Consider the following 22,853-nt stretch of genomic DNA (forward strand, 5'->3'; position numbering starts at 1 on the left):
TTATTATTTATTTCAGCAAGCAAACCATTTTGTGACTTAGCAACTTGGTCTAGTTTGGTGTGAACCATAGAAGCATGTTTACCTAGACCTTTCACATCATTAGCAATTCCAAACATCAATCGCTTAAGCGGTCTATCATCATGGCATTACGTCTTAATTTATCCTTAACATAGTTATTGAAGTGTTTTTTCTTAGCAATGTAATTATCAAATTCATCCATGCATTGACGAGGAGTATTAGTATAAGGTATATCACTTTAATTAATGGAACAAAGAGAATTTACCTCTATTACCTGTGTCAGGGTGTAAAGTCCATGTATTTCTCTGATAGATCGTAATTTCTTGACATCTTCAATTTAATGCATTTCTCTTTCATTGACCGTTTTGCTTCTTGCATATCTTCAGGGCTGAGGAATAGAATACCTCTCTTCTTTTGAATAGGTTCCCGAGGTGATTGAGGGAGTGTCCAATCATCGACATTTTGCAATATGTTATTCAATAATTTTTTAGCTTGTCCAACAGTTCTTTCCCTGAAAACACAACCGACACAACTATCTAGGAAGTCCCTAGAAGCATCGGTTAGCCCAATATTAAATATATCAAGAATTTCAAATTTTCTTAAGAGGATGATCAAGCTAAGATCTAAGTAATGGAGAAGCATCCCCCAATCTTGAGGGAGATTCTCTTCTTCAATTTCCATAAAGTTAAATATTTCGTGTAAAGGAGCTTGTTTCTTATGAGCGGGAAAATATTTTTCAGAAAAGTAATAAAGCATATCCTGGGACTACGCATACAACTAGGAGCAAGAGCAAGGAACCATTCCTTCACCTCACTTTTTAGCGAGAAAGGAAAAAAACTTGAGGGTATAATAGTAGTGTATCTTTTCATCATTAGCAAACAGAGCAGCAATATCATTCAGCTTCATGAGGTGTTCCACAACAGTTTCATTTTCATAACCATGGAAAGGATCAGACTCTACTATAAGAATCAATTCAGGGTCTATCGAGAATTCATAGTCCTTATCAATGACAATATAGGATAAGTGGGAAATTTAGGATCATGTTTCATTTTCTGCATCATAGTTTTTTCTTTTAGTTTGCATAGTAGTTTCTTAAAATCATCTCTATCTTCACAAGCAACAAAGTACCTAGCTAGTTCCCCATCCATAACATAACCTTCTGGTACATTAGGCAATTCATATCTATTAGGAGAGCGAGGTGTAACAGAGGATTCAAAATGTTCATCAAGTTCAGCATTTTCAAGTTCTCTAGATTTAGCAATATGAGCATCATGTAATTCATTCAGTGGCACAGTTTCAATTTCATAAAATATAGCAGTGGTATCATCATTAATTTTAGAAGTAGCATCATCAAGTTCATGTGACATATCACGACGAGCAATAGGCGATGGTGTAACAAGCTGATTCAAAACATTAGGTGAATCAAAAGCAGAGCTAGATGGTAGTTCCTTACCTCCTCTCATGCGAGAGGGGATGATCTTAGTTTGGGTATCGCTCATATTATTCATAGTAGGAATTGGATATCCTCAAGTTAACACAATAAATATAGCTATGCTCCCCGGCAACGGCACCAGAAAAAGGTCTTGATAACCCAGAAGTATAGGGGGTCGCGACAGTCTTCACGGGTAGTATTTCATCCTAATTTATTGATTCGACACAAGAGGAGCCAACGAATATTTATAGGCCTTAACAGTTGAGTTGTCAATTCAACCGCGCCTGGGATATCTCTGTGCAGCAAAGGTTTAGTAGCACGGAATACAATGGTAGTAACAGTAACAGTGATAGCAGCAATTTTGGTAACAGCAGTAACAGTAGCAATTGAGTAGCAGGTGTGACAGCAGCAGCAACAGCAGTAACTTAGCAAGATTCAGTATATGTAAAACATAGGCACATCGATCAGCGATGAAAAGATATGGATGACATCAATCATGTAACACTTACACACACTATAGAGACACAAAACTAGCTCCAATTCATCAATATAATGTAGGCATGTATTCCATATATAGTCATACGTGCTTGCAATAAGAACTTGCATCACACATAATAGGTGCATACAACTTGCAAGATAGGATCTAAATAATTTTCATATTCAGAGGGAACATAATAAGTTTAGGTCTGAAATCATGGCACTCGGGCCCTAATGACAAGCATTAAGCATAGCAAAGTCATAGCAACATCAATCTAAGAACATATTGGATACTAGGGATCAAGCCCTATCAAACTTAACTCGACTACATGATCATCTCATCTAAACCACCATCCAGCGACCCTACTAAGGAATTACTCACTCCCGATGGTGAGCATCATGAAATTTTTGATACAGAAGGGATGGTGATGACGACGACGACAAATCCCCCTCTCGGGAGATCCAAACGGACTCCAAATCAACCCTCCCGAAGAACGACATGAGGTGACTGGGGCTTCATCTCGTAAAATGTGATGAAATCTTCTCTCCGATTTATTTCTCCGAAGATTTGAATTTATAGGACTAGAATTAGGGTCGTAGGAGCCACGTGGGGCCTACAAGCCATCGCGGTGCGCCAGGGGAGTGGGCGCGCCCTGTTGGCTTGTGGCCCACAAGTCGCCCCCTCCGGTGGATCTTCGCTCCAAAATTCATTATATATTCCAGATATAATTCACAAAAAGTTCCGTCTAATTCCGTAAACTTTTATGTGTGCACAAAAATAAAACCAAGGAAGTTCTATTGAATATAGCGTTAGTCCGAGTCAGTTTCGTTCAAATCATACAAATTAGAGTCCAAAGCTAGAGCAAAAGTGTTTAGAAAAGTAGATACGTTGGAGACGTGTCAATATCTCTATTTGATCCACCCATAAAACATGCAAGCATAGCTTCATTTTTCTTAACAATACCACATCTAATCATGCGAGTTTGTAATTCCTGATAATATTCTTCTACGAATTTTTTTCCTTGTCTTAAACGCTGCAATTTTTGAAGTAATTCACGTTGATAATATGGTAGAACCCAACGAGTACGCATAGCAGTTTCCAAAGAATCCCAAGTAGTTGGGGTATTAGCATGATATATTCTACAATGTTCACACCTCCAAACACAAGCAAAACTAGTGAATGCACAAACAGCAGCAACAACACATATATCCTCAGGAAATTGTAAGCATGTAAAATATTGTTCTATTTCTAACTCCCAAGATTTATATCAGAAACATATCTACCACCATATTCAATTTAAGTTTAGGGAGATGGTCATGATCCCGTACCTGAGGGGGTGGTGTAACCCTACCATTGCGATTGTATCCATGTGGACGACCCGGTGCTTGTGGTGGTAGTTGCCCCTAGTGTTGATTTGGGGCAACCTCTCCCTCATCATAGTAATCACTATCATAATCCCCACTGTGCTCAGCGACAGTAGCAGCAGCAGCCACAAAAGTCATAGAAGTAGCAGCAGTAGCAACAGCACCAGAATTATGGCCTTGGTCAAGAGGCACGATAGGTGTAGCAGTAGCAGCAGTAGCAACGGCACCAGAATTATGGCCAGCTCGTCCCACGAAATTTGCGTGTTGTTGATGTTGTTGTTGTTGTTGTTGGAGAGGGACGATAGCTATAGCTGTTGGTGATAGACGTGCAAGCACCTCATTGAACTTGACGTCTATCTTGGCGTCGAATGTCTTCTCCAAACCATCTAGCTTTTGTGTGGCCTCTCCAAGGTAAGTCACGAAGTCTTGTACCTGGTGAGTCATCATTTGCTAAAATTTCTCATGGAGCTCCTTGTTGGTCATACCCTCACAGTCGATCATGTTCATTTGTTATCCTGGCATGGTTAGCAGCAATAGTAACACACAAGAATATGAACCTACAAACTACTAGGATATGGTGGTGGTGATGAGTCACAAATCCGTCAAGAAAATCTCAACTCCTTACATGTTCTTACCCAGCAGCAGGCGGTGATCAGCAACCGTTCTGGTCAAAACTCTTAAAGCTTGGATAAAGTGATTCCCACGTGGTGTCAAACACACGAAGTAGTAATATGTGTAGCTGGGGTGGCTTATAATATGGTAGCAAAAAAGTAAGTAGTAATTGGTTCAGAGATGCAAAGCTGAAGAAACGCTCAACGACGGTATCGTGTTGGTCCTAGGCTAGAATGTGTTAGAGACGCGAGCCTTGAACACCAACAAAATCACGGCGCGACACGAATCAAGGGAAGAACACACTGTGAAAAAAAATCTCTTTTTTTGCGCCTTTTTTTTTGCTTCTTGAGAAAAACACTATAATGGCGAGTGTCTCAAAATTCTTCTCAAGGTCTAAATACAAGATAGGCACGAACTTTTTGACTATTTTTTTTCTGGACGCCCTGGAGAAAAAACTGGAAACTAGTCAAAAAATATCTACAAAACCGAGTATCTCAAAACGCTAAATTATACCTCAAAATAGGATATCCAAAAAAAATTGATCGTGCGTTTTTAAAAAAAATGGTCCTCAACGGAGGGTGGTTACCGGACTTCTTTTTTTCAAAACCTGCTCAGGCAAGGAAACACGAAACTGGAAATAGAGAGCAGTCAAAAACAAACCTAATATGTGATGGACTCTGATTGGTGGGTATGACAACAGTGTTGATGATGATGGTGAGTATGGCAGCGATGTTGGTGATGATGGTGAGTATGGCAACGACGATGACTATGATGGGTATGGCAGCATAACAACTTATGACAGAACTCGAAACTCTAAAGAACTGGACGCTAAGACCAACAACTTGACACAACGATGCAACGACAAATTTAATAGAGCAAACACCGAACACAAAATTGCAAAGGCTCAGATTTGTTCGGATATGAGGATCTAACCCTAATTTTTTTTGTGGCTTTTTCGTGGACTGTAGGTATGAAGTACATATGCGATCTAAATTACAAAAAAATAGAAAGCCTCACCAAACAACGTGGAAATCTGATACCACTTCATAGAGGCGAAGTTGTCCATGTCTTCCGATGAGATGTCACTATTGTTTATGGTGGAGTAAACTTTGACGATCTTACTACAAACATGTGAGGACGTCGTGCCTTAGCAATCGCTAAACCAACTCCGAGAGGTTATTGACCACGCCAGTGCACGATCAACCTGACCTCGAGGGTCTGTTTCCTGCACGCAAACGAAGAACGAGCAAAAAACTAAAATTACAATCTGGATATTGCGAATATAAGAGGAAAGCTTTATTGATGAAAGTGGGATTCTGTGATATCTTTGTCTGGTCGAAGAATACAAATGAAGAACACGAAGTTGCATCTATAACGAACTTGTAATCTAAACAAACCCCACTAAAGGTTGTATATATGGGCGAATAGAGGGCTATTTTTTGACCCTTGGAGGAGGGGTACGAAACCAACCCTAACTCAGTTTCCCCACACATACGCACTCTAAAAACAGCCTATAATGTGGTATTTAGAAATTACATGGGCCTGGCCCAAAAATAAGGTGACGCGGCACCTATAATAGCCTATGGACGAAATTTATGAAGTGGCATCTTGTATTTCGTCCAAGCCTTCATGCTCTCCTTATGGTGGCTTCAAAGTGCGAAAATCACCAATGGAAACTTCATTGTTCTTTCCCGCATGCGCACCTTCTTCTCCATGCTTGATCTCGCTCCAATAGACATCCTTATCCATGCTAGGTCCTCCATTCATAAGTAAAACAAAAATATCTAATTTAGGCAGCAGCATATGTTCAGAAACATTAGAAGGATTTCCAAGAAACGGAAGTACCTGGTAATTCAATTAGCGTTCGCGAGCTCTAGTAATTGGTCCAGTATGTATAGGAGCACGGGTTGTGAGTGTAACAATGGTATTGATGTCCTCATGAGAACTACCCATATCTTGGCACAAGACACGATTGTTACCTCAAACAGAAATACTATGCATGATCATGTACGTCGACCACCACCGGAGCTTGGGGCGCAAGGAGAAGGATCGAACGAAGAAGAAAAGGAAAGCGTCAAGGAAAGCCCCCAGACCAGCCCGGAACCTCCGGCCTCCAATGCGTCCACGACCCTTCCCGGAGCATGCAAACTCCATATCCAGGTCTGACCCTCCCCGGACATAGGCCCGGAACTTCCAGCCTCATGCGTTCCCAGACATGCTAACTCTCTGTTCACACCAAAACCTGGTCGGGCCCTTCCGGGAACTTCCGGCCTGCGTGTGACAGCCACTTGGGCCCGAGGCCCATGTACCCCTTCCTTCCCTCACATCTCACCCTAGACTATAAATACTTATCTCCTACCTCCGTTTTAGAGTTAGCATATGGTTGGCTCTTAGTTAGTTGAGTATTTCTCCTTCCACATCTTCCTTCTCCATGAAGATGACCTATATGTGAGAAGATCCTAGTGGATGTCAAGGCCCCTAGCTTAGGGAAGATCCTTCAAGGATTCAAGGCCCCATCTCTCTGTAGTGGGAAGACTACCTCGTTACTTGTATCACGTGTTGAATTTGAATCGATGTATCCTGGTATATTTCTATGGATCTAGTGGATGTGTAATCGAAGATTGTTCTTGAGAGTTTGTTGGTTTCTCTTTGGTTTTCTCCCTTTCCCCTCCTTGTGTGAAAAGATCGACACCCTCAGGTTTGCCTCGTATCAGCATCCCATCTCAGTACAATATGTAGCTAGAGCCTTCTGCGACAATGTATTCAAATTGCATGGCATGCCCTTAGTAATTGTTATAAACAGGGATAGGATGTTTACCAGTCATTTGTGGCAACAATTGTTCAAATCTATGAAGGTCAAACTGCATATGAGCACTAGCTACCACCCTTAATCTGATGGCTAGGCTGAAAGAATCAGTCAGTGTTTGGAGAATTATTTGAGGTGCATGTGTTTTCAGCAACCAAAGAAGTGGCATGGGTGGCTAGCTTTAGAAGAGTGGTGGTACAATACTTGTTTTCGTACATCACTACGGGTAACACCATTTCAGGCATTGTATGAACTTCCTCCTCCAATGATAGCTTAGTCGGCATTGCTAGATACTATTTGGGAGGAAACTGCTACAGAACAAGGAATTGGTAGTGAAAGTTATTAAGCAGAACTTGATCAAAGCACAAGCTAGAATGAAGCATTATGCTGGCAAAAAGAGAAAGGAGAGAGAATTCTCAATGGGAGATATGGTTTACTTGAAGTTACAGTCATATAGGCACACATCCCTTAGCCTACATAGGCACCTGAAGCTACACCCAAAATTTTATGGTCCTTTCAAGATGATCCAACGAATTGGCAAGCATGCTTACAAATTATTGCTTCCTCAAACTACGTAGTACGTTTCATGTCAACCAACTCAAGAAACACGTTGGCCCATCAGTAGTACCCTCTTCATAATTATCATTGATTGGAGCTGATGGTACCGAGGCCACAAGGCAACATCAGCATTCATGTGGTTCGTTGGTTGGTGAAATGGAATATGCCAATGGAGGAGGCTACGTGGGAGGACTCGGCCTTCATTCAAAAGGTTTTTCCAGCATTTCAAGCTTAAGGCCAAGCTCAATCTCAACCGGGTGGATAAAGTCAGGCCATTTAGACAAGTCGTTGTAGTTCCCCTGTTTTCTCGTCGGATCTGACAGTGATGAATGTGTCAACTACAGTTGTTCACTTTCAAGCACAGCCATGTGCTCGTTGCCTTTTCTTTCTCTTTTCATTGTGTTGTAATGGCTAAAGCCAGCTCATAGCCGCCGGTGACAAGCTGAACCTACTTTCCCCTTTTCTCATAATAAAAGTATAGCTCGAGTTTCCTAATTCCTTTGAAATTGAGCCACTTTGTGTTCTTTTTCTTTAAATTATGGGAAAGGCTAACCATTACCTGAAAAATCGTAATGGCCGCGTCAGCCACCTCCTCTGCATGGCATGTGTCCAAATGACGTCATGTATAACGGTTTTGTCATAGGGACTATGTTTTTGAAATATATACAGTATTGCAATAGTCTATGATGGGTCTATGTTTTGCAACAAATATTGCAGAATATTTTTACAACACTGATTTAGTATTAAATTTGCGGTACTTATTTTAAGACGAAGGGAGTAGTTTTTTTTACGCCAAACAAATGTCCCCGTCCCCGTGTGTAATGTGTTACTCCCTCCATCTCCAAATAGATGGGTATAAACTAAGTCAAAAAATCAATAATTACGTTTGACCAAGCATATAAAAAAAACAATTGCTAAAAAAAATCTGCAACGAGATCTATGTTGAAGAAATGATTCCGCAACCAGATCTGTGTTGCAAGTCTGCAGTGGTGAGAATGAACCACTGCTTATGCAGTGCTGGACCAGGACCGACCGAGGCAGCTCGGTCAGAACCAAGAGCAGCTGCATCCTATTTAACCGTGGCAGCTCGGTGAGGACCAGGACCGACCGAGGATTGTTGTTTTCCCCTAATCACGCCGGATGAACCAGTTCCTGTGATCCACCAGGAACAAAAAAAAAAGGAAGTTTGTGTTCTGCAGCCAAGGATTGATATCTCATCATATCCTCACCTGTTGAGAAATGGAAGTGGCCGACTGGAGCAACCAACCAACCGACATATGCTGAGGAAATAACAGATCAAACTTAGTAGGCTACAAGTTGCTTTCTGCGAAAATTACATCCGGCTTGCAGAAATCGCATAGGAGATACCTGCTCCCTACTGACGACGTACGCCTCCCCCCACCTAAATTGTTAGAATGATTTGACGATTTGACCTGCCACGTCTTGCGGGCGGAGAGTAGGGCGATACAGTGACCCATGAGCAGCATCCTTGTGCTTTTAGTACACTGGGAGTAGAGACGACGTCGAAAGACACCCTAGGCACGACGGTAAGAAGGCTGCAGGCACAATGACGAGAGCCCTTGCATCAGTCAGTACCTGAAGCCGCTGTCAGCGCCATATTTGCTTCTCATGTTGTAGTGATCATACTTCAGATCGCTGTAGTCTGCCGCTTTCATCTCTGAGGGCCTAGGCTCTGGATGTGCAGTCCCATAGGTAACCTCCCCACTCTTCTCCCGATGGCGGTGGCGGAGCCGGTCTTTTGGAACCTTTACGCTTGCTTGAGGTGTCTCGGTTGAACCGTAGAACTCAGCGTACTCCTGTCTCTTGGTGGTCCTGTGCTTGCTTGAGAGAGTAGAATCCCTGAATTTCGATGATTTGATGCTCTTCTGAGCCTTTGCCACAGTCTCGTTAGCAGCACTAGGAGCATGGAGCGTCTCGGTTATCATTGGGGTGCTACTGAGCTTCTGGGCTACTGGGGTCTCCTCCCTGCCCTCCGGGATCACAAGCCTATCTTTGAGAGGAGTGAGGCCTGTCTTTCTCTTCACATGTTGCATGCGTAACGGGGCAATGCTGAGCACAAGATTCCCCACACCTTCAACAGCAAGCTTCAGTAGATCAGAAACAAGTGTCCCAAAAGACGGCCATCCAGCACTTGATTCTTCTTTAAGGCTCTCGACAACCAAAGTTGGCTTTCCCACAGTGCTGCTCTCTTGTTTATCATCTTCAGATGCTTCTATCTGAATTGTCATCAAAGTTTACCTTAGTAACCAGCGGTTTCATTTGAGAAAATGAATTAAGAGATTTGCTATTTCAGCCTGCTCTGTTATTTAACAATTAAAAGAAATACAACAAAGAAAATTTCTAAGGAAACTAAACTACATGATCCCTGTGAAAAATTCTACTTCATGGACAACTGAAACCCAATATACTAGATAAGATACCTTTTCAGAAGTTGATGAACCAAATCCGTGTTGTGCCACAGAAAAGAGATATCCAGCCACAACGGCACCAATAACCAGTATGATATCTGTGGAAAAACAACAAAGTGATGCCAATGATCAAATCTACTCAAGTGTTAATTTTGACACAGTTGCATTAAGTACAGCATGACCTGAAATAATGATCAGCATCGGCAGCTTTATCAGAGACAATCTGCGTGAAACTTGTTGAAGTGTATATGTGGATTGCCTAGCCCTTTTCATTAGTTCGAACTTTTGTTGCATTGGCTAGTGCATAAAGCTTAACATGGTATCAGAGCCTAAGGTCTTGAGTTCAAGTCCTGGCTTTCGCAGTTTATTTAAAAATTGTTGTCGCTGTTAGGAAGTATTAGTATTAGTCTAGGAGGCCTTATTAGTCTATTAGTATTAGTCTATGTTTACTTTCCTTGCACCTCAAGTCATGTGTAATATATATATGCCCCTTGGGCCTTCAATATAGATAAGTTGTTTTCCTAACATGGTATTAGAGCCCTAGGTGTTTTTTTTCCGCACGCGCAACTCGTGCTTTTTCCTCCTTCCCGACGCTCTCGCTGCAGCCTCTCTCGCCGACGCTTCCTCCCGCGTCGTGCTCGTGCTGCAGCCGCGTCTCCAGCCCACCCCGCTCCCCTCGTCCCGCTCGTGGAGGAGTTCCTGCCTCGTCGCTTCTCCACCTCGAATTGGAACCGGCTCCAGCACCTGCTTCCGCTCGCGTCCTGCTACTAGATCGCTCAAGGAGGCTCAGGAGGCTCCCGCTCGCGTCCTGCTAACAGATCGATCCGGCTCAGCGTCTGCCTCGTCGCTCCAGGACGGAATCGATCCAAGACGGGAACCGCTGCCGATTTTCTCTTGCCCGCCCGCCCCAGTCTGCTGCGTCCCGCCGGTCCCGCCTGCTCGGCTCCCGCCGGTCCCGCTCTGCTCCCGATCGTGACTGCGTCCCTCCTGCTCGGCTCCCGCCGGTCCCGCTCGAGGCAGGGGGCGGCTCTGCTCCCGATCGTCAGATCGGGCCGGCCCTCTCTCTGATCTCTGGAAAAAAATAATGTCTGCTGCATTCGGCTACGTTGTTGTTCCTCGTTGTCCGGTGATCTTTGATGGCACTAACTACACCGAGTTCATTGGCTTCATGCGCATTCACATGCATGGCATCCCTCTATGGGGTTTTCTTTCTGGCGAGGTCTGTTGTCCGCCATGTTCGGTTCCTCCCATGGCTCCTACTCCGCCGACCCCACCGGCTCTTCCTGCGGATGCTCCTCAGGCCACAAAGGATGCGGCTAAGCTTGCTGATGAGGCCGCTGTGAGTGCTTATGATGAGAAGGTCTTGGCTTATGAGGAGGCTCTTCAGGTGTATCACGGTGCTCTGTCCACTTACACCCAGTGGCTTGATGATGATGCTCGTGTTGCAGCTGTTCTCACTGCTAGTGTTCTACCTCAGTTTGCCTCTGAGTTTTTGGGCCTTCCTACTGCCTTCGAGATGTGGACTCGCCTTCGTCAGCGCTATGCGCCCTCTGGTGATGCCTTATACCTCTCCGTGGTTTCTCAGGAGCATGCTCTTCAGTAGGGTGACTCTACTGTTGATGACTTCTATGCACAGAGTTCTGCTATCTGGCGCCAGCTCGATTCTCTCCGCACTGCTGGTTGTCGTACTTGCCCCTGTTGCCAGGCTGTCCAGGCCAACTTGGAGTTTCATCGTGTCTACGAGTTCCTGTCTCGGCTCCGTAAGGAGTTTGAGCCCCGGCGTGCTCAGTAGTTTGCTCGTGGCCGTATTTCTCTCATGGAGGCGCTTTCTGAGATTCGTGCTGAGGAGACTCGCTTACGCGGTGCTGGTTTGCTGGAGGTTCCCTCGGTGCTCGCTGCTCGGGCTACTTCTACGCCACCTGCTGCACCGACCCCTTCTCACTCGAGTGCTCCGCCGCTCTTGCCCACTCCTTCTGGAGGCTCAGGTCGCCCCCGTCCACATTGTGGCTACTACAACAATGATGGTCATATTGAGTTCCACTGCTACACGAAGAAGAAACACTTGCGCCAGGCGCAATCATCATCTACAGAGACTTCGTCATCTACCTCGACAGCTTCACCCATCGCTTTGACTGAGCACGATATTCTGAGACTTCAGCGTTTGCTCGCTGCTTCAGGTTCTTCCACGACGGGTACTGCTGGTATTGTGACTCAGGCTTCCCGCACTGAGCAACCACCTTCTACACAGTCAGGACCGTCTCACGCATACTCTGGTTGGAATTGGCCTTCGCCGCCATGATATTATTATTTTTTTCTCTTCCGCTGCCATCATCCCTAATCTAGTGTATGTTTTCTAGTTTTCTTTGTTTTCCGCTGCGTCCACCAAATCCGTTGATATTTTGTGTTTTCTCATGCCATGCGAGTCCACCATATCTTAGTCCGTCGGCCTTTCTCCGGTCCTGATCCTTTCTATGCAACTTTTGTGGCCTACTTGCCCTTGTTGTTTTCTATAGGATTGTCTGGACTTCTTTTTGCATTGTCGATCTACGTCCATCGTGCCTTATCGGCCGAGCTTCTTTCACCGACGGTTGTCGTGAACTATAATTTTCCGCGCAATGCTTTATTCTCTTGATGTGGCATCTTCTTTTGAGAACCCATCTTCTCTTGATACTTATGTTGTATCTTCAAGTGATGCGGTGTCTTCCTCTGATGTGCCATCTCTTCGGTGTCTTCCTCTTGATGTGCCATCTTCTTTTGACAACCCATCTTCTCTTGATACTTATCTTGTATCTTCAAGTGATGCGGTGTCTACCTCCGATGTGCCATCTCTTCGTTCTCTCCTTCGGCGACTCGACAAGTTTTGAAGACTCTTCATGCTACGACGACACTCTCAAGACGCGGATTTGGATTATCATTTTTTTTAGTATTACACTTCTTCAAATGCAATGCTATTGCATGCGCTTTGCACTTGAGGGGGGTGTTAGAAAGTATTAGTATTAGTCTAGGAGTCCTTATTAGTCTATTAGTATTAGTCTAGGAGTCCTTATTAGTCTATGTTTACTTTCCTTGCACCTCAAGACATATGTAATATAAATATGCCCCTTGGGCCTTCAATATAGATAAGTTGCTTTCCTAACAGTCGCCCCCTATGTGTCCACGTATAGGTCTCTTGAGCCATACCTCTGAGTTTGTCCACGTGTTGACTTTCCGCGTCACACGTGAGAGGGGGTGTTGAAGTGTATATGTGGATTGCCTAGCCCTTTTCATTAGTTCGAACTTTTGGTTGTGTTGGCTAGTGCATAAAGCTTAACAAAACTAACAATAAATCCGACCATTCTTATTATCAATATATCATAGTTAAGGTAGTATAAAAGGTCAACGATTCCATCAACCATATGATTCATCAGTTGTTATGCTACTGCTATAAGATTTGAAATTGGTATGACTATATGTTGTGAATACGGACTATTGCTGTGATGGGGTGCCATTATTGCGTGTCACTTTTCAAGAGAGGGCCCTTTTGAAGTGTGAGACATGTACAGCCAGAGCCTCCAAGAACACTGCTCCCTAAAGGGTGTATATTTGGGGTCTTGCTGCTGATCAGTCAAACACGTGTTAGACTGCTAGGTCATCCTTGGAATTTTGATGCCAAGGCATGGTTTTAGCACAATATGTGCAGTGGCAGCATGAAAGCTGTCTAAGATTGAACGAATTTCCTACCCTGAGCAGGAAGCACACAAAAAGTTTGATATCGTACATGCTGTTTCTAGAATGAATTCAACTGAGGACTGGAGGCAGTCCTAATTCAGTTCAGATCTGGAGCACTTCAGGGCTCAGGCTAAGCTATTTTTGGGAAGTACACTGGGAGAGGCATGATAATCTGATTTTCAACTGGTGGTTGATTAACATTGGACAGCAAGGACCTGCAGCTAATGGGAAGAAGTGTGCAATACGCCAACACTCCCCCTCAAATGTGGCTTCCTCGGGCCTACACATAGACTAAAAGTGGTCTGCAATCTTTTTTGTTTGAATTGTGCCAGACGGGCCTTGAACTCAAGACCTCTTGGCTCTAATAGCATGTAGAATTGCATGCATCGGCCAGCTCACCCAAAAGCTCAAGCTGATTGGGATAAGTATTTTTTTTTCTTCAAAAAGGATGATAGCACCCTTAGCCTCTTCGACTGATACACAGTCATACATTATTTATTATTTAAGGATGGCAACCGAAGCCAATGCCGAACGAATCGGCTTACAATAAAAAGACGAACCCAGCCAAAATGGATCTGACTTGCTACAGGATCTCCACAAACCTACCACAAAATCTATGGTATGTGACCAAATTAAATGGAAATATGCTATTCCTAGACAAGTGCTTTTTTATGCTACCCTATACTGCTACAGAGGTGAGGGAGCAGTATACAGCCATCCACCGTTGATTTCGTTTGGGTAGTATAGTCATTTTTCAGCTTAGTTTGCATCACTCGTGGGCCAAGTTTTCAGCCCATCAGTGATTCCTCTGTTCGTTTTGTACTAGCAGTAAACAAACTATTTCTTTGGTCCTGCTGACGCAGCTGTCGTCGTCTCGTAGAACTCGCCGCCACGTCCGTGTCTCCCGGCGTGCTTGGCTTAGGGTGCCGGTCGAAGGTGAGGCGCCCATGCGGCCGCCGGAATCATAGCCGATGGCCCTGCAGGATATGGGTACAGAACGGGTCGGGTTGGCTGGGACTCAAGAGTCAGGACGACGCGACTGCTCCCTAAAATGCCCTCAGATCGTGTATATTGCTGCACGCGGAGCCGCCTGTGCAAGCGATACTGTTGGCGATGTTGTTAGCCCAATTGAGCAGTATACAGCAATCCCTGCTCTTAAATTTCGTGAATAAACGGCCCCTATTCATTACGGGGTACCGTAAAAGAGCTCCCTAGACAAAGCCTTGAAGAAAGGATTGCCGTACGTGCGCCAAAGTTGACCAGTCCTACCAAAGGTCGAACATGGGATTGTCTTCCCCCAAGACAATTTTCAAGCCTTCAAGCCAACACCTTCAACAAGGAATCAAGGACACAACGCTCGCACACCGACATTGCCTGATCCAGCTTGAAAGGGAAGATCGTGGGTTTTCATCCGGAGTACACACATTCTTGTTGTTTAATACATTACCTCGCATGCCTGGAGCACAGTCAAGCCCTTGAGGACGACATTAGGCGGCGGCTCCATGCGCGCCTCCGGCAAGCTGGCAAAGGCATGCCCTGTGGTTAGCCAGCCTTGCTACTCCTTGACGTACCGGTTGCCGGCATCACAAACGTAGTGGTCGCCTCCGGCAAGCTGGCAAAGGCATGCCCTGTGGTTAGCCTGCCTTGCTACTCCTTGACGTACCGGTTGCCGGCATCACAAACGTAGTGGTCGCCTCCGGCAAGCTGGCAAAGGCATGCCCTGTGGTTAGCCTGCCTTGCTACTCCTTGACGTACCGGTTGCCGGCATCACAAACGTAGTGGTCGCGGCAATCCTGCAGGTTACAACACCACTGCCCCCCGTAGTAGTCACCGTTGGCATGGCTCTTGGTGCCATCCCATGGCGCCACTACGCCGCCCAGGTGGTGTGTCAGGCCCGACAAAAAGACGCTCAGCCCCTGAATCCGGCCATCGCAGAACTTCCCCTTAAAGGTGACCTGACAGCCAAGAGAACCAGCCCTTGCCAGACGACTTCCCACGCCACCACCACCCTGCCCCTCATGCAAAACCCCGTTGATCCACAAGCACTTGCCCTTTCTGTGTGGCACGCCACATGCGAAACCACCATTGTAGAAAGGGGAGATCCAGCTGCAAGATAGTACTGAGTCACTACCAGCTGCAAGATTCCGCTAGTGTTGCCATAGGACGATGCGGGGGTGATCGGGCTTTTCCAGGTCGGCTGGTGTCATCTCCCAATGCATCATTCGTGCCACATTTTAAGGGAGGGAATGTCAAATATGCATCCTAGAGAAGAATCGGGCTTGGTAGACTTGAACTGTGGGCCAGACAATCATAGGCTTATGGCGTGAACCGATGATTGGAAAAAGGTGAAGTAGTAGCACAGGAAGGCAGCAAGCAGCACAGAATGGCCTTGGCTTTCTCCTCCCCAAGCTCTATATATACACAGTACCCTCTCTGTTCTTCTAATCCCCCCAACTCAATTCTCCATTCTAGCGTCAATCTCTATTATTCTCCTGTATTTGTTGAAATATGGGGTGGGCTTTAGGCACATCCAACAATTTCAGAAAAATCTTTAAAGGTCCATGTAGGTGTCATGACAAGGGGATGGTGAGAAGTTTAGTCCCACCCCGCTAGTGGAGGAGTTGGACCTCCTTGATTCTCTTCCACATGCTATTGGAGCTTGAGAAGAGATGTGGTCCTCGCGCACTCCTCCTTTCTCGCCCGCCTCGGTACGACGGGCCGCGGGTTGCGGGAATGAGCCGAGGCAAGCTCATACCAATGCGTTTATTTTTGCCGGTCAAGAACGGAGAGTCCCGAACAAAAGAGCCACGATCTGAGACATCAGATCGTGGGTTGTTGCCGACTCGGACAAAAGAGCCACGATCTGAGACATCGGATCATGGGTTGTTGCCGACTCGGACGTGGGTCCAGCCCATGTCTCTCCACTCGGACGCGCATATATATGTGAGGCGTCGGCCAACCCTAGCCGCCACGAGAACAGATCACATCTGCTTTATCCCCTGTCATCCCTTTTGTTGTTGCTGCCGCCGACGACTCCATCTCGTTCACCACGTACACGGTTGACGGAAGAGCAGGCCTCCGAAATCCCGCATCTCCTGAATTGTACGGGAGAGGGGCAATTAGGTTTTTGGGGAGCGATCATACGCGACTGCTCGCTTCCGTTCGTCTCCTTGTCCACGTAGCCTTTGTCATCATGTCTCAGCCATCCGAAGCCGACCGTCTCGCCCTGAGAAGCTCGAAGCCGATAAGAAAGCCGTCGAGGAAGCTGCCACCGCCACTACTACGGCCAACTGGAGGGTATACCACGTTTATCCCGCTCCTTTCTGTGTTAGCCATACTAGCATTATGTGTAGATCTATCTACTGTTTGCGTAGTATGTGCTTATCTGAATAGTAATCAGTACGTTGTTAATTCTGTCAATGCCATGCTCATAAAATATTCATGGATTAAATTAATCAAAAAATTGTTAATATACTGAACAATCCAAAAACCTAATTTATGTAGGCAATTTTTGATTCAACGTTTACAGGGACTTACTTTAAGCGTTGGTTGACCAAAACCACCTTATGGCTTTTTTTCGGGAAAACGCAAAGGCTTGCGTTTCTTTTCATTGAAAAGGGAGAGAATATGTACAGTACATGCCTTCGAGAAGGAGGCTACAGGGGCTCAAAAGAAAGAAAAGAAAAGGAAAAGGAAAGAAAAGAAAGGCCTGCACAAGACTAGTGCACATCCCAGGTAGGCGGCACAATCGTCCCAAGGCCGGTGGCCCCAGCCCGAACCCAAAGGGAGGCTTCCTCTCTGATCTTTGCCGAAAGCACGGCAGTGGAGGGCCGTTCGCCGTCGAACACACATGAGTTGCGGTGCTTCCAAAGCATCCATGCTGTGAGGAGGGTTGCCGTGGCGAGGCCCTTGCGCATAGCTTTAGGCGTGTCCAGCTTGGTTTGCATCCACCAGTTGTTTAGGGAGGCCTCTTGGTCTGGCGGCTGGCATGTCAAACGCAGCCAGGAGAGCGTGTCATGCCACACCTGCCGCGAGAAGGGGCAGGTGACTAGCAAGTGGCGCATCGTTTCATGCTCTTGGTCGCAAAGGACACAGCGTGGATGGTGTTGAAGGCCGCGGCGGCGCAGACGGTCCGCTGTCCAGCACCTGTCTAGATTGGCAAGCCATTGGAAGAACTTGACGCGGGGTGGCGCTCAGCTTTTCCAGGTCAGCTTCCATGCATCGCAGCTAGTGGAGCCCTGGAAGGTGACGAGGTACGCACTGCGCGCAGAGTAGCAGCCATTTGAAGTCCACCTCCAGATTAGTTGGTCCGGTCCCTCGGTGAGAACAAAGCCTTCGGTTTCGCGCCACAGCAGCAAGTATTGGCCTATTTCATGGATGCCTAGGTGGCCGTGGATGTCTCTAGCCCAGGTGTGGTTGAGGAGGCCTTCTGCAATCGTGCGCTGCTTGCGCCGTCGCTTGGGGATGCAAGCGTATAGCCTTGGCGCGACCTCGCTGACGGAGCAGCCACCGATCCAGCGGTCCTCCCAGAATCTCCCCGTTCTGCCATCCCCCACGGCCAGTGTGGTGGAGGCGAAGAACAGGGCCTGCTCGTCCTTGGAGAATTGGAGATCGAGGCCGCGCCAAGCCCGGCCCTCATCGATACGGCTGAACCAGAGCCACCGCAGTCGTAGGGCGCGCTCCATGTCCTGGACGCCTAGGCCGCCGAGGGAAAGCGGCCGGCAGATGCGTCGCCAGTTGACGTGGCAGCTGCCACCGTTTACGGCGGCGCGGCCCTCCCAGAGGAATCCTCTCTCAATTTTTTCAATGAGCTTGGTGGTCTTCTTCGAAGGGGCGAAGACGAGGAGCTGGTGGATGGGGATAGCGCAGAGAACTGACTTGACGAGGGCGAGGCGGCCCGATTTGTTCATGAGCCGAGATTTCCAGCCGGGGAGCATGCCCCCCACCTTGTCGACCAATGGCTACAGCTGGGCGCTAGAGGGTCGCCTGATGGTGAGGGGGATCCCGAGATATGTGAGCGGTAGGGTCGCGATCTTGCACCCAAGGAGCTCCGTGGTCAGGTCTGTATCTCCCGGATCGCAGTTGAGCATGGTGGCAAAGCTTTTGTTGTAGTTGACGCGCAGCCCCGAGGCTCGACCGAACAGCTCCAGGATCGCCTTGATCGCAGCAATGTCACTCCGGGATGGGTGGCAGAAGAGTACCACGTCGTCAGCGTAGAGCGAGATCTCCAGGACGGGGCGGTGCGGGTGCAGCTGTTCCAAGATGCCCAGCGACACGGCCCGCTTAATGAGACGTCCCAGTGTGTCCACGACGAGGACGAACAGTTGAGGTGACAGCGGGTCACCCTGCCGCAGCCCTTGGCGATGCCAAATAGGGGGGCCTGGCTCGCCGTTGATCAGTACTCGCGTGCGCGCAGACGACAGCAGGAGGGCCAGCCAGTCGAGGAATCGGTCTCCAAAGCCGTACTGACGGAGTACCTCGAAAAGGAAGGGCCACGAGACGGTGTCGAAGGCGCGCGCGAGGTCGAGCTTGAGCAAGACCCGGGGCACGCGCAATCGGTGTAGGAGACGCGTCGACTGCCGGACGAGGACAAAGTTGTCGTGAAGGGAGCGGCCGGCGATGAAGGCGTTCTGATTCCTGCTGACCAACCTGTCCAGCTTTGGTGCCAAGCGAAGGGACAGCGTTTCGGCGAATATCTTGGCGACCAGGTGGATGAGGCTGATGGGTCTATAGTCGCCAATGGCCTGGGCATCTGGGCGCTTTGGCAAGAGCGCGAGCATGGCCTGGTTGAGGCGATGGAATCCTCTGCTCCGTAGCTGGAAGAGCTGATGGAAGACGGCGACGATGTCGTGCTTGATGCAGCCCCAGCAGGCGCGGAGAAATTCCGCTGTGAAGCCGTCGGGCCCCGATGCTTTGCGCGCGGGCAAGCGCTTGATGGTGTCCCATATCTCCTCCTCCGTGAATGGAGCGTCGAGGTCCTGGAGATCATCGGCAGGGGTCGATCAGGTGCTCCAGGTTTAGCGTGCACTCGCGGGCGGTGGCGGTGTGGCTCACGGCTAAGAACGTTCTGAATCGCTGGTGTGACTCCCGTAGAAACAATTGCTCCTGAAAAGGAGAAGGCGCTCAGGGAGGCCACCGTGGTCTTTGTCGGAGCAGTTTTGAGCATGATTGGAGATAAGTTGGTTGACGCATATTTACATATGCGGGATATGCGGGTTGCCAAGGACTTGTAGGAGGCGCTCGAATCTAAATTCGGTGCCACTGATGCTGGGAGCGAGATGTATGTCATCAAGCAGTCCCACGATTACAAAATGGTCGAGAACCATTATGTGTAGGAACAGGCTCATGAGCTACAGCACATCGCTAAGGAGCTTGAGCTTCTTAAGTGCGATTTACCATGCAAACTTCTCGCGGGGTGCATCATCGCTAAGCTCCCTAATTTCTGGAGAAATTTTGCTACTGCTCTGAAACTCAAAGGTGTGAATTCTCGATAGAGGATGTCATTGGCCATCTGAGTGTTGAGCAGAATTCGGGAGCAAAGGACTCGCACGGAAAAGGGGCCGAAGGAACTTTTGTCGCCAATATTGTACATCAGAGGAACTTCAATTCCCACAAGCCCAAGGAAAAGAATTCTATCCACCAGAATACCGACTTTAAGAAAAAGAATTGTTGTCAAAACAAACCACCTGAAGAGTAGAATTGCTCGAAAAGACATCTCTGAATTAAAATGGCAAAAAAGACCAGCTGATCTATGGCGGCAGGTGTGCCAGTCGACATGTGGCACCTGCCGCCATGAGGTACGACGGCAGGGCCTGCCGCCACGCGCAACGACGGCTGCCTTTGCTACACAGGATTTCATTCACAGAAACGGAACGAATGGGCAACATGTCACGTGCCGCCACGCTCCCTGGCGACAACCCGTATAAAAATCAGAGTGGGTCGGGCTCTTTGTACCATGTGCACACGTGAAAACGACGACTCACTGATTGTTGCTGCTCACACTTGCATGCACATGCATATCTGTTGCATGCACGAAGATCGAGTAAAACTAAGCATACGAGGACTGGTCATAGACAATGAACGGATCACAGGCTGGTTGAAGGAGCAGCAAAGGCTGCCGCAACAGAGCGTGGCGGCAGGGGCCACCGTACCGGGCCCGTCCTGTTCGAAGCATAAAATCAGCGCCTGAAATCCTGTGCAGCAAAGGATGCCGCTGTACCGTGTGGCGGCAGGGCCGACAGCCTCTCCACATGCCGGCAGGTGTCACGTGTCGGCTAGCGCATCTGCCGCCACAGCTCAGCTAGTCTTTTGTGACATTTTTGATTCAGAGATGGTCATTTCTCGTAATTTCACTCGTCGGGTGATCCTTTTGACAAAAAACTGAAGTAAAAGGGTAAGAAGACCTTCAAGAAGAACAAGAAGGGAGATGGATGTTTCACTTGTGGTTTGAAGGAACATTGGGCCAACAAGTGCCCAAACAAGTACAAGAAGCCAGGATAGGACTCCAAGTCTGTCAATATGATTGTGAGAAACAATGAGAGTGGTGCATCTGGGTACGGTAATTTATTTACTGTATTTTCAGTTTGTCGGTCCACCGATTGGTGGGTGGACACAGGTGCAAATATTCATGTGTGCTGACGTTTAATTGTTTTCTTCTTATCAGTCATAGACCACGGGTCCGTATTGATGGGAAATGGGGCGAGTGCTTCTGTTCTTGGTGTTAGCATGGTCGATCTGAAGTTTTCTTTGGAGAGGATCGTGCAGCTGAAGAACGTGCATCATGTCCCCGCCATCAAGAAGAATCTCATTAATGGCTCTCTTCTATGTAGAGAAGGGTTTAAGTTGGTCTTCGAGTCTAATAAAGTAGTTGTTACGAAATATGGACTTTTTATTGGAAAAGGTTATGAATGCGGAGGTTTGTTCTGCCTTTTCCTCGCAGATTTTGTAATAAAGTCGTGAACAATATTCATTCGAGTTAATGAATCTCAAGTTTGGCATTCACGTCTTTGTCGCGTTTGTTTTAGTGTTATGACGCGGCTAACAAAACTGAATTTAATCCCGTGTCACGTTAGCCAAAGGTTCTAAGTGTCATTCGTGTGTGCAAGCAAAGCAACCTCGCAAGCCTCACAAGGCTGCGGAGGGGAGATATGTGGCGCCATTAGAACTCATAAATTCTCATTTATGTGAGATGAATGGTGTGTTGACCAAAGGTGAAAAGAAATATTTTATGACATTGGTAGATGATTTCACTAGATATTGTTATGTGTATCTGTTAAATACTAAAGATGAGGCTCTACACTACTTTAAAATCCATAAGACAGAAGTTTAGAACCAACTTGAAAAGATAATTAAACGAGTCTGGTCAGACCCTGGTGGAGAGTACTTCTCTAATGAGTTTGATTCTTTCTATGCGGAATATGAAATTATTCATGAAAGGACGCCTTCCTATTGACCCCAGTCAAACTGGGTTGCCGAATGAGAAAACCATACTCTAACGGATTTGGTTAACGCCATGTTAGATACATCGGGTTTATCCAAGGCATGTTGGGGGAGGCTATATTGACTTCACGTCCTGACCTGAATAAGATTTCGGTAAAATATAATGAGATCACTCCCTATGAGCAGTGGTCAAGAGAAGGGGGACACTCTCCTACTTACGTACTTGGGCTGTTTTGGCGAAAGTCAATGTGTCGATCCCCAAAAAGAGTAAGCTTGGACCAAAGACCGCGGACTACGTTAATTTGGGCTATGCTAAGAATAGTGTCGGCGGTACCTGACGGGAAGGTCGGTACTGTTAGAATATGCCCTAGAGGCAATAATAAAGTGGTTATTATTATATTTCCTTGTTCATGGTAATCGTTTATTATCCATGCTTGAATTGTATTGGTTGGAAACTCAAATACATGTGTGGATACATAGACAACACACTGTCCCTTGTGAGCCTCTAAAGGACTAGATCGTTGCTCAAAGATGGTCAAGGTTTACTGACCATAGACATGAGTTGTCATTTGATAACGGGATCACATCATTAGGAGAATGATATGATGGACAAGACCCAAACTATGAACGTAGCATATGATCGTGTCAGTTTATTACTATTGTTTTCTGCATGTCAAGTATCTGTTCCTATCACCATGAGATCATTCAACTCCCGAACAGTAGAGGAATGCCTTGTGTGTATCAAACGTCACAACGTAACTGGGTGACTATAAAGGTGCTCTACAGGTATCTCCGAGGGTGTCCGTTCAGTTGGACTGAATCGAGACTGGGATTTGTCACTCCGTATGACGGAGATGTATCTCTAGGGCCCACTCGGTAATACAACATCACAAGAAGCTTGCAAGCAATGTGACTAAGAAGTTAGTCACGGGATCTTGTATTACGAAACGAGTAAAGACTTGTCGGTAACGAGATTGAACTAGGTATGTAGATACCGACGATCGAATCT

General features: G+C 46.8%; 1 protein-coding gene across 1 annotated transcript in view; it reads right to left on the bottom strand.

Annotated features, from left to right (window-relative positions):
* Window positions 1–8,522: 8,522 nt before the first annotated feature.
* LOC123406157 overlaps window positions 8,523–22,853 on the bottom strand; it is a 49,431-nt gene continuing 35,100 nt past the window's right edge. Inside the window, exons 6-7 of the mRNA XM_045099634.1 lie at window positions 9,710–9,795; window positions 8,523–9,505 (exon numbers count right to left, since the gene is read on the bottom strand). Coding sequence (XP_044955569.1) covers window positions 8,858–9,505; window positions 9,710–9,795 — 734 coding nt within the window. The 3' untranslated portion in view covers window positions 8,523–8,857. The remainder of the gene's footprint in view (window positions 9,506–9,709; window positions 9,796–22,853) is intronic.

The sequence above is a fragment of the Hordeum vulgare genome, chromosome 6H, assembly GCF_904849725.1.
Source record: "Hordeum vulgare subsp. vulgare chromosome 6H, MorexV3_pseudomolecules_assembly, whole genome shotgun sequence".
Lineage (NCBI taxonomy): Eukaryota > Viridiplantae > Streptophyta > Magnoliopsida > Poales > Poaceae > Hordeum > Hordeum vulgare.